The sequence below is a fragment of the Caloenas nicobarica genome, chromosome 7 (genome assembly GCF_036013445.1).
Source record: "Caloenas nicobarica isolate bCalNic1 chromosome 7, bCalNic1.hap1, whole genome shotgun sequence".
Classification (NCBI taxonomy): domain Eukaryota; kingdom Metazoa; phylum Chordata; class Aves; order Columbiformes; family Columbidae; genus Caloenas; species Caloenas nicobarica.
This window is the reverse complement of record NC_088251.1, coordinates 9,356,230-9,372,839: the sequence shown is the minus strand read 5'-3', so window position 1 is coordinate 9,372,839 and position 16,610 is coordinate 9,356,230. Positions and strand designations below refer to the sequence as shown.

At 41.1% G+C, this 16,610-nt stretch overlaps 1 protein-coding gene across 1 annotated transcript; it reads left to right on the top strand.

Annotated features, from left to right (window-relative positions):
* Window positions 1-234: 234 nt before the first annotated feature.
* Window positions 235-16,223, top strand: PLEKHS1 (pleckstrin homology domain containing S1). The gene is made up of 13 exons (XM_065639394.1): window positions 235-265; window positions 1,507-1,598; window positions 1,702-1,808; window positions 3,202-3,336; window positions 4,645-4,720; window positions 5,372-5,479; window positions 6,178-6,273; window positions 10,347-10,457; window positions 11,490-11,605; window positions 12,884-13,093; window positions 13,204-13,305; window positions 15,218-15,353; window positions 16,155-16,223. The coding sequence occupies exons 1-13, from the start codon at window positions 235-237 to the stop codon at window positions 16,221-16,223; spliced, it is 1,389 nt and encodes a 462-aa protein (XP_065495466.1).
* Window positions 16,224-16,610: the final 387 nt, after the last annotated feature.

The following is a 16,610-nucleotide window of genomic DNA, read 5'->3' as shown; positions in this document are numbered from 1 at the left end:
AATGAATAATTATTATAATCATTTATGTATTTCATTATAGATTTTTCTATGTTCATTTTTATTTAGTTTAATCATATGAATCATATGAATCAGAATGAAAATAAACACTTGTGACATACTTGTTTTCTCAGGCAACCGTGCGTTCAGTGAAATGCTGCTCAGCGGGATGCAAAGCGAAAGGGATTAGCTTCAAGGTTTTTGCTCTCTACTGTCTGGGTGGAAGAAACAGCCAGGATGGCTTCTACAAGTAAAAGAAATTCTGCAGGTACAAGATTTCATTTACTAAGGTTTGTCAGTACTAAGTTTGAATCAGGTTTCAATCCATTCTTATTGATATATAATACTCCGGCTGCCAAGGACTTTGTGGTAAACAATAGGTGAAAACCAGGAGAAAACACCATACTGAAAAATTCTGAGATCTCATCTGGACTTACACTGCCTCTTAATTTTGACCCTCTTCTTTCTCCCTTAAAGAATCTGTCCTGAATGCAGCATTTCCCTTTATAGCAGAATTTTTCTTGTCCCTAACACACAAGTTGAACTGACATTTGTAAAAAATGTTAAAATCCTTAAAAATTAAGTGGGAACTGGAAGATACAGTCAGTATCTCCAAGGCACTGATGATGAAGCCTTGTCTCCACTGAAGTCAGTAGTAAATGGGATTTCAGAACCAAGCATTTCTTGTATCACCACAAAGTCTGGTCATGTTATATTGCTGTCTTTCCCAGAACTTCTTTATATTCTCTACTGCCTCTTACTAGAAGATCCAAAATGAGGCTGACTGTGCTCCTTTCAGTCACTGAATTCTTAAAAAATCCTAATTTCTCCTATGTGGTTTATAGCTTAAAAAAATGAATGAGATTGCTACTCCTTTCATTGAGGTTTAAAGTGCATTAATAAAACTGATATTTTGATCAGAAATCCAACAGTGATTAGAAAATGTGTGTCTTAAGCTACAGCTGGCTGCAGAGTATGCAGGGTTTTGAACAAATACATTCCGGCATTTCCCCCTACCAGAGGTTTTAGCTCATATTTTCCTTGTAAGACTTCTTCCTGTTGTCACATCATGATTCACAGTGTAAGATGACCTGTCCTTAGCTGTGTTTGCAACCTATCCAACTTGAATGCCATCTACAAGTTTCATTAGGAGGCTGTTTACTGTCTTTTAGATCACTAATTGTGAAGTTAAATCAGACCAGACTCCAGAAGTTGAATAAGACCAGTCAAATAAGACAGGGGGTCGTTATATCTTCCTAGCCCCCTGCATTGTCACTGTCATTTATTTACAGTTTGGGCCAGTTGTCAGCAGTAACATTGACATCATGGCCTGGCCCTGTATTTTATAGCTTCGATTTGTGTTTGTCTTCTCGAATTGTAATGTGCTTTGTGGCCATTTAAACACAGAAAACCAGCACTCCGCAACAAGTTCCAGTTCAAGCAGGTTTTTAATAATAGATTAATTAACAACAAATTAAGTAATGGTGCCATTCATTTCTCTTTGACTAGTGACAACTCAAAATACATTATGCCCTGAAGGTGGAGTCTGCAAGCACGGATTCCTCATCAAATCACCACCTCTTCAACTTCTCAACTCACAGGTACAGTAGCACGGATTAGTCATATTCCAGCAATCCCTCAACAAGCACCTGTTATTTCTCTTCTCCTGAATTTTAATGAGATGAATTACTTTCTCTTTGGCAGAGTTCCTGGAAAAGGCGATTTTTCATCCTGTCTAAATCCAGCAATGGCAATTACATCCTGAAGTATCTAAAAGGCCAGAGCATAAAAGGCTCCATAGCTGTTGATCAGTATGTAACTCAAATGCATCACCTTTTTATTTTAAGTCATGTATCAACATTTTTAAGTGTCCATTGATCGTACAGCCATTTGTTCCTGGTTGAGGTTCTAGATCCAAACCGCACTGTAGTCCAGAAAAGAGACCCTTGGGCTTTTATAGGCTTTGGGTGCAACTTACTATGTAGGATATATGTAGAAGTAAAAATCCTAAATTGCTTTGATGAAATTTGATAGATTTATGTGAGTGATTCTGATGATGTGGTATCTACAAACCAGATATCTTGGCCCCATGATCCCAAAGGCTGTATTGCTGTAGTAAAAGATATTTTATCTCTTGGGAGGACAGTGCTATGCCTTCACTCACATGTAAGGAAGAGCTATGGATGGAACAGCAAGGATGCGCTATGCCACTCTTAACTGTGGCACCCAACCTTTCCCACCTTATGGCTCTACAAAGTGCTGTGCAAGTTGTGCAGAGGTCTCCTGGCTTCCACGTAGCCCTTTGGGCTGATGCTGGCTGCCCCACTGCCTCTTACTGCACCAAGAAATGGCTCTGCTTGGCTCGTTTGGGTTGATCATTTCATTCCCCTCAGCACAGTGCTCACTGCACCAAGGCAGGGTGTCACTGGTTTTGTACTATCACCCTTCACCATGTCACACGTGGTATGAGATATGTAGAAGGGAAACAGTAAATGTAAAAGGGCCAGGAAAATTTAAAGATTTTACCAGTCAGACCTGGAGCTTAATACTCCAGGCTCCTGGAATTGTTAGGCATGGAGGTCACTGGATTCACATTGCTGTTGTGCATCTTCCATTAAAAGGATTTACATTGTGAAGCTTTCCAAAAAATTCCAGCTTGCTCAGTGGTGTGTGGTTACACTATTACCATCATTATTGTTTTTATTATTTCTACCAATTTAACTTCTTGGGAGTTAATGGAAGTAGTGCTTCCATTTAAGTATCCATTAAGAGCACTTCTTAGCTGTTCCTCTTCCCCCCCATTAAAACACTGTTAATAGACAATAACTTTCAAATTGAAAGTATTGTTCTGTAGTGGCTCAAACACATCTACCAGGAATCACTCTTACTATCATTTATTTTCAAGATTCTGTGTTAGACCAACAGCCCCTTTTTCAGAAATGAGGATCCGAAATCTGGATATGAATCTTTGCAAAAGTTGATTTTATTTTTTTGCTTGGATGTTTTCTTCATTTAAAGACCATCTGTTTTGAATGTGTGCCCTTATTTATTTGAGAATTTTCTCTGTGGAAAAATGTTTCCCATGCAGATCTCATCGTATTATGCTGTGTTTAGAGTAAAACATGCACAGACACACATATATACGTGTGTGTGTATGTTCGTATGTATAGTTATATAGGATGTTTCATATGGTTATCTTAACAGAATCATAAATATCGAAGTTGGCATAAGCAATTCTGAAATTATGGAAACAGTGAGGAAGATGTTTAAATGCCTTCCTGAACAGGTGATGTCTGTCAGTACTGGAAACAGACGGTACTACTTCATTGGGAGCAGCAGGTAGGCATAGAAAGATGTGCAAATACAATATGACGTTACAGTTGAATTAACATAACACTGAGCCGCTGCCCCAAGGCAAGATCCTGCTCTCCCACCCCTGCCTGTGTCTCAGCTCCTGATGGCGCGGCTCCGGGATGAAACCATCCAGCTGGTTGATCCAGTGGAAACCTGCACTTTTCTGTGTTGGGTTTTTTTTTGCCTCATGGGCAGGTTAATTTTTGCTGTTCAGACAGGTGAGCTAACCTTCCCTGCAGCCACTCTGTGGCTATGGAAGTGGTGGGAGCATGTGGCTGGCAGTGGGGCAGCGGCAGTATATCAGCGCTGCTGTGCCCTGTCAAACTGTCCCAATTAAGGGTCAAAGAAGAGCAGAGAGCTTTGTCTTCTCGCCCAGCAGCTCCTCGAAGTGAGGAAAGCTTCTGCTCCTTATGGATAAAACATAGGAAATAATCTTCCCCTGGAAAGTAGGTTGTTACTCAAGGGAAGGAGATTGAAGGGGAAAATTCCCCTGAGGTAAAACAGATCCCAAAAGGGATGGGGCCTTTACTGCAGCTCCCTACTCTCCCAGGCTGCAATCCCATCCTCAGCAAGGGCAGAAACTGCTGCTCTTGTGATCAGCCAAATGTTGGTTAGGTGAGGGAGTACATTTGGCACAGTGCTCCTCTGCTGCCACTTCCCAGCTTCTCCAGTTTCCCAGCCACAAGCATCTCGGGCTTTTTCTGCCTTTGTGCAGAAGAGCAGCTGATGTGTGAAATGCTGATAAGCGCTGAAGAAAAACACATACCTGTGTGTTACCTGAGCTTGTCACCCCACGCCTTAGCCCAGGGCACTGCTCTCACAGCTCACGCTGGGTGGGAAGCGTTCCAGAATTAATCCAACTAAATCCACCACAAGCATGAAACAGGGCTTCGGGGGTTCCTTTCATGGCATGTTTCTCCTTCTGCTCGTCCAAACACATTCTCAAGCCTTGTCAGCTGTCTTTAGCTACTTGCTGAGCAGCATTACACACAGAAAATGAAGCAGAAACCACCGTCCCACCTCTCCGTCTCTCTCCCTCTCCGTGTCTCCTGCACACATATACAGCCCCCCCCGAATATCTTTTAGCCCCCAGTCCTGGGCTGCACCTCTCTGAGGCCAAACTTTGCCATCTGGCTATGGCCAGCCGAGCATTCTCTCTCGAAAGTCCAGATTATCTGCATTGATTTCAGGAAGCATTATTTTGGGCCCCATAGGAAGAAGTGAGTAGGCAAATGGGTTTTCCTTGTGTTTTACCTGTGAGCAGGTTTTCATTTCTGTTGTTCCAACCTACAGGCAGGAAACAGAGGACTGGGTCACTGCGATATCTTCAGTCTGCAAGGAGGCAAAAAGAGATGGATGCTGCCCTCAGGTGACATGTTACTGCACTTGATTTTAGAAAGAAAGAAGTTTGTGATTTCATTAGAAACCTGTGCAAAGGAATTTTACTGATTTTGGCCTTGCAAGTTGACTCTTGCCTGGATTCATCAGAAATTCATTTTCCATATAAATGCTGTACCCTGACTTCATGCATTAGGCAGGCGTTGCACAGTCTGTCTGTGCTGGGATTGGTTTCACATTGAAGGAATCTCTTTGAAGAGTAAGCCACAAGGAAATTAGACGATGATTGACATTATGCTGCAATGAATTGCACCTTTGATGCATCAGAATGAAAACTTGTGTATTATTCCTACCTTGTGCTTTTTGGTTATATTTACATGCTGTTTTAAAAACCAATCATCATCTAGTCTGTCAATGTAGGAGCAGCTGGAAGCTCTGTTAGTTCAAGCTCAGGCCCAAGTTTCTGCACCTTGTCGGCCAGCCAGGCCTAAGCTACTTCCCTACAGCTTCCACTCAGCTCAAAGTGCAAGCAGGGCAAATTTATATCTGCCTGGAAAATGCCATGTAGACAACCTCTCTGAGCCATTAGAAGTAAAATTTGGACTAGTGGGATGTGTTGGTACATTGTAGTCCATGCCCATCTGGTGCTTGGCTTCTTACGCTGCTGCCATCTTATTTCTAGAACCAAGATCTTCCAAATCCAGAAGTCAGAAGCCGGCCAGCCTCTTTGCCACTATTCTTGAATTCTGCAGATAAAACCAGTTTCCCGGAAAGGCAAAGCTACCAGAAGGTAAACAGATTAGCCATCCTTAATAATGAGTTTGGTCCTAGGGGTGACTATGAAATTTGATTTGTATAGTTGCTTTATTCCATCAAAAGTTCTATAGAGCTTGTGCAATGGATGCCCGGGTGGTCTGTCCTGCTCTCTGGTGTAGATCCTGAGTAGGACCTGGATTATAATGTCAGAGAGTCCCCACAAAGGAAAGATTTTTGAGCAAAGTCTGCATGTAAGTAAAAGCAGGTAGCAAAGCAGAGGTTGATGGCAATGAGAAACAATATTCTTTGGCTCTCTCAACTGACTGGCAAAGATTAGTGGGCATAAAATAAGCCCCTGCAGATTTGCTTTGACATGCTTTGGCAATGCCGTGCGATGATTGTTTTGATAGCTGCCTCCCACATTCCTCCTATATTGTGAGTGTGCTTTTCTTTGTCTCTCTCTTCAGGCTGTAAAGCCTAGAGGGGAGCTCAGGTCCAGTTCCTCTGTGCCTTCCAGATCTTCCCCCTCAATATTTAAACAGAAAGGAAGGAAGGCATTGCTGCTGTCCCAGAGCAATTGCAGTCCTCGTCCTCTGGTGACAAGCTGAATAGCAGTCAAAGGAGGGTTGGTTTTCTCTAGTCACAACGTTGTATGCAAATGGCACAGCTGGAGGAAGCTGAATTCAGCTGAAGCACCTTTAGAAGGAGTCAACTCTTTTCTTTTGTATACAGGAGAATGGTCCCTCAGAAGACAAGAACAGGCCTAATTCAGATCCTGGCCCTCATCAGACTCAGTGTGACTCACCAAGAGGAGTTTTTCCAAGCCTGGTGAGCAGAACAAGTCAAACAGCTCTTGACACGTTCAGTCAGTAGAAATGACTATTGGCTCTTACCTCACCTGAGTATCTTTAACTACAGATTATTCATCTACTTTCCCAGCACACTGAGTTGGTTTTCACTATGAAAGTTTCCTAAATATAGTTAGTCTGTTTTCTTGTTTAGCACTGAAAATAACCTTGTTAGAACTTGCTTGAAATACCCTTTGTTTACTTCATCTCTTGTAGGCAGATACTCAGAGTTTCTGTGTGGCAATCGCAACTTGTGGCAGCTCTCACAAACTTAGTGAAGAAAACTCTGAAGCTGCATTGCTTGAGGATTTGCTCCTCCCATCACATTTCATGGCTGTGCCTCAGTCTTCCTAAATGGTTTCTTTCTGCAGCATCTGCCAGTAGCAATTTAATCAGTGTAACTGAACTATGGAACACGGGGTTGTTAAATCAAGGCATACGTGAGGACTGGCCTTCTGTGAGCATAAATACAGCTTCAAGTAATTTAGCTTCTAAATCTGGCAGGAGTGATTGTAAAAGATACAATACTGGATTTTTTCCACATATAATTGGCTAAGTGTTCTGACCTGTGTTCCCTGAACAAACACCTGCAGCAGTTTCAGGTGGTTTTCACCCATTCTCTGCCCTGGATTACAGCCTTTGCAGCAGAGTCTGCAGAACAGAAGGCACAACCAAGGCTCCACCATGCCAGTATGCTGTTTGGTGGCTGAGTTTAAAGCCATATTTATTAGCAGTTTATGCTATGATCTAGAGCGGCTGAGATAAAGGGAAAAGAACCTGTTCTGCTATCATAGTGGTAAGTCACGTGCTGCACTCACCATTCATATGTACAGGCTGGCGGCAAATACGAATTAACACAGCTAAATTCAGTGGAAAGTAGTGAAAATAGTTGAAACTACATTGCAATGCCGTGGGCAGTTAGCACAGCTTAGCTGATGCACAGTATTTATGAAGCTGCAATAATTGAATTGTGAGTCTGAGCTCTGAAATGCATTGCCTTAACCCTTAGTCTGATTTAACCAGTGCTGCTCTGGGTGCATTCCAAGGTGCTCTTTCTGTCTCTTTCTTACACATGCCTTTTCTGTCTCACTCATTAATTCTTCTCATACTGATGGTGCCTCAGAAAGCATGTATTATATGCAGCTGTTTGAGCTAGGACAGACTGACCATGAGGGTTAAAAGATAAGGAATTTGGATTTTACCTTTTTAGCCTGAAGCAGAAGGAATAACAGGAAGCTCATATTTCTGTTCCAGAATGTGTGAAAATAAATAATCTTGCCATAGAGCTAACAAGAAACAAAATTGTTTGTTGATTTGATAAAAATATTTCACTTGTCTCATAAGTGCAGCATCTGCTGACATCTCTGGATCTATTCTCTGCTCAGTGATGTCTAGACAGCTGACTTCCAGATTAATCCCTTGTATTTACATCCTGTCAGAAGTATGACTCCACATTTCTAGTATCTATCTGATTCATTTTGCTTTTTATCGGTGGTTCCCTCATCCAGGCCCAGATCTTGAAAACTTTTTGGTCAGTAGCTGTTCCTCATGTAAATAGGTCTATCAATGTAAGCTGAGTCCACTCATGCAGGCGGGGACCCAGCCACCCAGGAGAGATCTGGGCACCTGAGTCCCTTTCGATCCACATTTTGGGGCTATCAAACCACTTCTGACTCAGCTATTCTGTATCAGTTATTTCAATCACAGCTTTCAATACCTGAAATGCATCGAAATAAGGAGCCCTAACGTGTATCACCCTGTACTGCTCATTGCTATATTGCAGGCACCTGGGCACCTTTGTCAGGAGTCTGGCTTTAATATCTGTTAGACATACCTGATTTTTTGAAAGACAAGCTCCTCTGTCCAAGGGCAACACGTAAATTTTGACCCTTTCCCTAAGGAGCCTAAAATGAACAATTACTCAGTTGTTCTCCAGGTATCTTTTCTTTCTCGTGCTACAGACAATTTTCTCCATCATCTCTTTCTCTCTCATGTAAATCTGTAGGAAATGATCATCTTGCCAATATAACAGGCTCAGGCAGGATCTCTCAGCAAAGCACATTTTATTAACGATTTTGCAAAACCAAGTGTCCTACCTAATGGTAAGCACACGGAATAGGGCAAAAAGCCCCTGCTTGTATCCCCCCCAAATCCCGGCTGCAAATTCCCTCTCCTGTTCCCCACTGGTTGGGCACTTCAGGGTTTACAGACTACTTGATGCCTGCCTCAGTTTACATATTTCATTCATCTAATTCTAACAAACTCCTTCCCCTTATCAATTTATTTAAAATGTGGATTCCTGGCTCTTTGGCTACCCTTCCCCCTAGATTAACCTTTTTAAATACAGGAATCAGTGTGCATTCTGGGATTAATTCTAAGAGACTTTGTTTTCCATGAAGGATTCGTAGTCTGATGTCTCTCAGTCCTTCCCCGGCACTGGGGTCAGGTGCCAGATCAGTTGTAAAAACAACATTCCTCCTCCAATGGCTCCTTACAAATCCACACCATGGTTCAACAGAGACTTAAAGAACTTGCTTAGCTGTATGTCTGAGAATAATGGTACATTGAGGTTAACTGCACTGCTCTGGTTGTAAAGCAGCTGGAGGAATGGAGATGTTGGCAAACTGCTTTAGGGAAACACAGAGCTGCTGCAGCTTCACCTCCTGCCCACTGTCCCAATAAACTGCGATGGTGCCAAGGGGAAACACTGCGTTTGGCAAAAGGCAGCCGCTGTCAGTGACCGAAGGGTCAGTTTGGAGAGGTGATGAGTGCTGTCTGCTCTCTGAAATTTCCTAGGAGACAGGGGATCTCAAGGCTTCATAAAATCACCTGTTCCCTGGTTTTTTCTGCAAGTGTTTACTCATTTGATTGATCCAAAGCCCCTGAAAACTCACTAGGAAACTTGTTTGTGACTTTATGTCATGACCACAGAGCCAGTCTTGTTCCTGCCAGAGTTTTCTTAGGCATCTCTTGAAGGACCGTTTGTAGGTTTGTTCTGAGTCCTACAGCATGTGCTTTTTTGTGTCATTTATATCAACAAGGAACAAAAATACATTAATCATCTTTAATTTCTCTTCAATGCCAGTTTCTTCTCTTTACGTGTAAGAGAGTAATTAGTTTAATTTACTTTACCTTGAAAACAGTAATATATTCTGTGGCATATTTAGCAATTATTAAAATGATCACCCTGGAAACCAAGGATGTAAGTGGAGAGATAAAAAACAGTCACATTGCAAACATGGCATGGGGAATTTTATTGGGAGGCAGCTAAATGGTAATTACCGTACTCTTCATTATAGTGAAGTCAACGAGGAGATATAAAAATAAATAATTTATCTTTATGAGTCAGAAAGGTAAACTTGCTGGAGGGATTAATTTCTCCTTGACTTACGGAATTGTTGCAAACTTAGTATTTCTAGGTATTTATGAAGGCAGAATATCACTCAGAACACAAAGGATTCAATGTCAGATCTCCAGCTCTCTGTATGTTCTAGTTCATGGAGAAGTATGAGTTAATAGACTTCTCATTAGTCAGGGAAATCCCAAATTCCTTCTCTACTTGATAGCAGTTAAAAGGTGCTTAAAAAGGAAAATGTCTCCTGATCCACTTCTAGATTTCCTACAGATTTTTTTTGAGTGTAAGAGTTTTAGAACTAAATGAAATAAAAATTATTTTTCACACAAGTGACCCTAATGCATGCAGATTCATGCATTAAGTGTTTAACCCACTTGATTTTTAAACAAAATAACATGTTGTGAACAGGCAGTCAGTTGCAACTACCTGGTTACCACAAATCCACCTAGGAGAAGTACAGATATTAATGGCCAGTTTCGTCCATATGCAGTGGATCTCAAAAGTATAAGTAGGAGCACAACTGCAGAAACCGCGTTCGCAAATCAGACTGGCTCTGATAATGTCTTTCTTCAAGAAGAAACATGCGTTCCCATGTTTTCTGTTTGCTGGTTCTATTACATCTCCATGTAAATGGAAAAATACACATTGAATAATCTGTATAACTGAACCCGTTAAATACAAACCCATTCTTTTAACAGGATAAAAACCTGGGAAAGAGTGAGGAAAATCTGCTGTTGTCGGATACAGATGAAGACATCAAAAAGGATGAAGAAGACTATTACCAAACTCCCAGCAGTATTTTAGTAAAGGTAGTTTGTAAGTTGTGAGTTCTGCTGGTTTGTTTATAGTTCCAAGGAGGCAGGAGACATTTAATGAGCCAAAGAGGAACTGGTGTGAGGAACTACTAGTACCTTGCAAAAGAAATAAGTAGATAAAACAGTAGGTAATAGAGCTTTCATTGTACAAGAGAAAATACACTAGACTCATTCAAAGGATCTTTCTGGTAGAAAGTGGCATTTTGACAAAAACGTTGCTGATTTTGTTGAAATTCCCCAAACTGACTGTTTCTTTGTAAAATGGCTTTTGCCTATTGCATCACAGGTTTGAGTTGTTGTTGTTTGGGTTTTTTTTTTGCAAAAGTGGAAACTTCATTTAGAAAATGTAGCTGTATATTATTTTTATGTATGTTAAAATGTAATTCTGTAGAAGCATCAGTAAGCTGCACAAAATGAAGCAGTACTTTAAAAATGCTGTGAAATACTTTGGTATCTATTATACATTTCACTGTAAAACAAGGGAGCAGGAGGAATCATACTGGTAATTTTAAACAGATTTTGGCAACTCATTTAGGAGGCTAATTTTTCAAGGCTTCCCATGTAGTTAGTGGTCAGGAGAAGGTAAGTGGCCAGTCTTCTGCAAAAGTCACTGCCTCTCTCCAAAGACTGTATAGCGAAATGAAGGACATGAACAGTATGATTTTGTCATGTAATCTTTCTCTAAGTTAAGCACACCCAAAGTACAAGACTCCTTTTTCAACCTGCTTAAATTAAAATGTAACAAAATTTTTTGTGGTAGTACTTGAGAATATATCTCATTAGGTTCCATCCTGAAAGGAAAACAAATGTCAGTGTCAGTAAGAACAGGTAACATTAACTTCTAAGTTTCAATCACCTTTTTAGCTCATGGTTTCTGGGAAGCGACTTATCTGGGGAAAGCCAAACTGTATTAGCCAATGTGTTTAAACAGCATGAGCACTGAACAAAATACGTAAATGAAGAAGATTTTTTTCTGTAGGCAGAGCAAGGATATTTACGTCTCATGCTGTTATGTCTTTCCAACAGTGCACTACTGAGCTATTGCAGCCAGACCCTACAGCTGAGGATGATGTTCCTGTGCAAGAGAAGCCAGTGCAGAAGAACCCAGTAAAGGAGAACATTTATATGTCAATGAAATCACTGTAAGTAACAACTTCATTAAGGTTTTGTAAATTAAAAGTGACACATTGGTAAAGATAGAGCCGTCATTTGTGGTATTCGCACAACAATTTGTAGAGGCTGCATCTTGCTTGAATGAGTCCTTTGGTCTTGGTTCAGAACTTGTGGGAATACTAGAGTGAAATTAAAACTCATCAACATGAAATTTAAACTCACATTTTAAACTCATGCATTTAGACAGGCTCTGACTATAGGTTGCAGCACTTTTGGTTGACTCACTTCTTCTAGGTTTCCCTGCCATAACAGCCTATCACTTTACTCAGATACCGCAGCCAAGCTCCAGCAACCTTTCAGACAGGTACTCTACAAAGCAGGCAGCATTATCTAGTGGTTAAGAGAGAAAGGTAGACATGAGACATTATTTCCCAGCTTTTCCAATAAGAAGGTGTGTGCTCCTGAGTAGGTCATCTCCTTTCTTCCATTTCCCCATCCAAAGAGGGATGCTGAGTTCTTTGAAGGTTCAGCGTTTGGTATATCACGAAGGCCTGAACTTTGTGTCACAGTTGTAGTGCCACAAGGAAACTTTACAATCTCCACAATGTAGCACAGTATACTGAAGAGAAGTGTGTCTGCACAGTAAAACCAAACCTCCTGAGCCAGAACCGTTAGCTGTGACCTGCTACCTACTGACAGTCAAGTCTTATGCCACAAAGTGGGAAGCAATTGGAAATACAGACCCACAAAACAGCTTATTCCAATAGATTTATTCAAGCTCCTCTGGGGCTTTGAGAGCCCCGGGAGGGAATTACTATAGAAACCTCACAAGCCTGTGCCATCTGAGTTAAAATATACCAAGAGCAGCTTTTGCTACTGACCCCAGTCTTGTTTGGGGCATGGAGGGGAGTTGGCTCCGGGCATTATAAGGCTCATCAAATAAACCTAGAAAGTGTTCAAGCACATCTGAGTTATTGTATCTTCCAGGAGACAGCATTACATCCCTGCAGAAGCCAGTACCGCCAAGGCAAACAACCTGTAATCATTTTCTTTGTCAAGGCGTGTTGTTAGCTGGAATGTTTTCAGGCTTAATAAGTAGTCTTTAAATATTGAAAGTGTTTATTTTGGGATTTGCAGTCCATTTTTAGAAGGAGTTTATTTTACTTAGCTGTAATTTTGTCCACTGGATATTCTACAAGAACTTGTTATTCTGTGCTTTGATGATGGCTATTTGATCCAGTTTCAAAGACAACAAGAGTACCTGGAATGGCCAAACGAGTTCATTTTTTATCACCGTTCCTCTTCAGTAGGTTGCAGAATGAGAGCTGCCAGCTCAAGTGCAGAGGTGGTGGGCTCCTGTCTCCTCTCAAACACCAAGGCAACAGTGCATATCCAAGAGACTTGGAAGCAAACAGAGACCTAAAACTCCCAGAAGGCAGCACCAGCCATCAGATGACCCTTCAGACGACAGGAAATTCATTACCACTTTCAGTGATTCAGTTGTCTATACTGCTGAGGTAAATGTCTTCTCCAGTTTTCATTACAGAGAAAACAGACTTGCCTTCTCTGTGGGCTTCAGTTGAGGTACTGGTAGAGCATGGCTGGTCTCTGATGTTTTCTCTCACAGTCAAGTTACAGATAAGACCCAGCTACAGAAGTTGGATATTTTTGTCCCCCTGGCTGATATTAACAGTTACCTAAAACTTACCGAAGCATCAGGACAAATATGGTGAGTTCTGGATGTCTTGTGATGGTGCTTGTCAGATGTGAATGAGAGACAATCAGCGTAGGTACAGAAGTGTACAACCATACACATCCATGTGCAGTTTTCACAGTGCAGAACAGGGCAAGGACAGTGTGCAGGTACTGCAGTGATTCCTTTCTGCTCTGACTCTTCACGTGCTTGGGTTTCTGTTTATTTCAACTGCCAATGAAAAGGGCTATATAGAATCAAGACCCCTTAGCATGCTGTGTAATAATTAGTGATGAAGTCCCGCTACAAATGCTTTTCTTCTAACATTGGTGTGAAATTACCTAATTACTGCTATTCAGTTTAACCTTTGATTTGGCGAACCACAGTGATGGCATGTCTCAGAGATATATTGCAGAGATATATCTTGTGATAAGGTAAATAGGGCCTTTCAACTAAAAATCTTGCAGGCTTTAGTATAGGTGGCTGATAACCCTTTGTTATTCATGACAAAGCCAAAAAATAGGAAGCACATACAAGGGATAGATTTCAAGTCCCATTTATTTGACTTCCATACCCGCTTAAGTATACTTAAGTCTTGTGAAGAAAGAGGGGATTTGTGGAAAGAGGTGGCAGTCCTTTGGAAAGCCATAAAATCTGTCTGTCATTGGAAAGGGTGACAACATGGAACCTGTGGGCACAGAAGGAATTATTTCCAAATCTAGTAAATTCAGTGATTCATTCTATTTCATCAACTCCTTTCTTTTTTCCCTTTAACCTATTAGCCTGTGTCCCTCATATTATTGACCTACATCACATCACTTAAAGTCATTTAAGTAGTAGCACCTGCAAAGCATTCTGAGACTCTCTAGTGAAGTGTGAGCTGTAAGTGAAAAATTGTTACATAAATCAGCCTGACTTGTGGTGGATGTCAGCATAAAATTATCTCCAAACTAATCCCAGCACTGGTTTAGTGGTAGGAATGAGTGCTAGACAGAGATTTTCACAAGTAGGTGTTACAGGCTACAGCACATACTTATTAGTCCCGTTGGAAATTAGTGCTCTCCCTAGACTGTCAATGTGAATTACTAGGATAAAGAAGAGGGAGCAGAAAAAACGTTCAGTGCGTACTCGTGTGCTACCAGTTGATCTTTCACTGCCACGCAACACTGAGACTGCCTTTTGCTATTGCTCTTATCTTCACACCGATCAGGGGCACTGTGTGCACAGAAAATCACTTTGTTTTGGCCACTGACAGCAAGAAGGAAAAATACCATTGTAAAAGGGACTGGAAATGGGACCTCATCTCAATAATTGGATCTACATGTAAATTTACAGAGCTTTCTCAGTGGAAATTCATATTGAAAAAATTTTGAACAGAGCACTAGGTTTGACTGTCAGGTCAACTAGTTCTAAATAGCTTGTCATCAAGGAGAGCCTATCAGAGACCAGCAGGAAAAAGATACTGGAATTTCCATGAGGGTCCTGTCAGGACAGCAATGGATCTGTGATCCTTGCAGTTATATCATAGATAAAACATGTGATAATAAGTTTTAATTCCATTATATTGGAATGACTTTGGAAATCATCTCAGTCAAACATGGGGCTAAAACATCTGCAGCAGCATACCTGGACCTGCAGTGAGTCTGGCCAACTGCTTTTGGACTGGAATCCCCAGCTCTCACTGGTGACCTTGCTGTAATAGCACCAGTCACACTCGCTAACAGGCTGCAATGTCACGAGTGCTTTTAGGAGGACCTGTTGGGATGGCTGAAGCAGCTTGGTTTGAGCTAGAACCAGATCAAAAAGATGCAAGGTCATTCAACCAGCCTGTGTGTCATTTCCAGAGGGCAGTACCAAAACTGCAATCCTGTTCAGCTGTTGCCATTCTGTTCACAGTAACTGGACATCCCGTATGTTTTGTTTATTGTCTGTCCTCCAAATACCCCAGTGTCTCACAGTGGACTGGTCCTTGCCGACTGGGATGTTTGTTTAATCATGGAGACCATATAGTGGCTGTGAATGATCTGCAACCCCAGGATGTGGAGGAGGCCTACTTCTTCATCAGCAGGTCCACAAGAAAGGAGGTGAGCTTGACCAACCTGAAGGTAATAGTCACATGAATTAAGCCAAATGAGAGAGCAAGTTGCTTTTTTGTGTTTCAAGTGGCTTCATTCAAACCAGTTTACTCTGTTTCGAGTGTGGCATTAATAACTTCAGTAACAAATAGCTCCTCAGCGTCATTCTGATGTCGCATCTCTTACTCCTGGGCTATTTGGGGAATGCGAGGTCAGCACTGCTGTGTCTAAGGACTCGATCTCAAAGAGTCTGAGCCACCCCAAGAGACACTGCTGGGCAAGCATGAATTAGAGTTACATGGTACTTTTTGGATAAGGTCCGTGAATTGCAAACTTTGGGAAACAAACAGTTACCTCCAGTGGATGCGTAGTTGGTCATAGTTGTTGTGGGTACTGAGGGCAGAGCCTGAACTCCTGCCTCCTCATGGTTATGAAGCGCTACACATCTCCTTGTGTGATACCACTTTTTTTGAAGAATGTGGGAGATTTCCAAGTGGTGTCTTAACACCACTGTGATCTACTACCTGTTGATACCTATGTTTCTCACAGATGGAGTCATATTTCAGTATGCAGGTTCTCTGACCCATACCTGAACACATTCATATTTGAATTTTGCTGAGAAAGTTGAGATCATCAGATGCTGTTGGCATCTAAAGAAAAGAAAGCTAATTTCAGCAAAGAAAAATTACTCACCTCTTTTAACAGGGCATTTTTATTTAGCTAGTTAAAATACAAGTCAGATAGTAGCACAAATGTTGATCAGATATAACAAGCTATAAAAATTTATCTCATTTCTTTTTCTTTTTTAAGGTGAAACTTACTGTGTGTAGGATTCCACATTCAGATACCTTCCATGTTAAAGGTTGCTCATGTTCCTGAACAAAAAGACATCATTGATTAAGTAAGTGCCCAAGTTCAAGGGAAAAGATCAGGGAGTAAATGTGATATATAGCATATGGAGGTAATCTTTATCCAATAGAGCTGCCAGACATCTTTTCTTGATGAAGTACAAAGAACAGAAAAGATAGATTTAATTTTCGTTTTATATCCTAATAACTTGTTTTGTTGACATGAATGGCATGTGTTTGGCTTGTATTTTGTGTTGGCATGTATTTCAGTTACATGAAAAAAAACTGAGGGTCAAATCATTTATGAAACCTTTGCACTATGTATACTTTTTATTTCAGTAGGAAGTATTGATTCACACCCCTGCTTGCCCCTTTACACTGAGTTATATTGATTTATTCTGAACTCCTCATCAGTTAG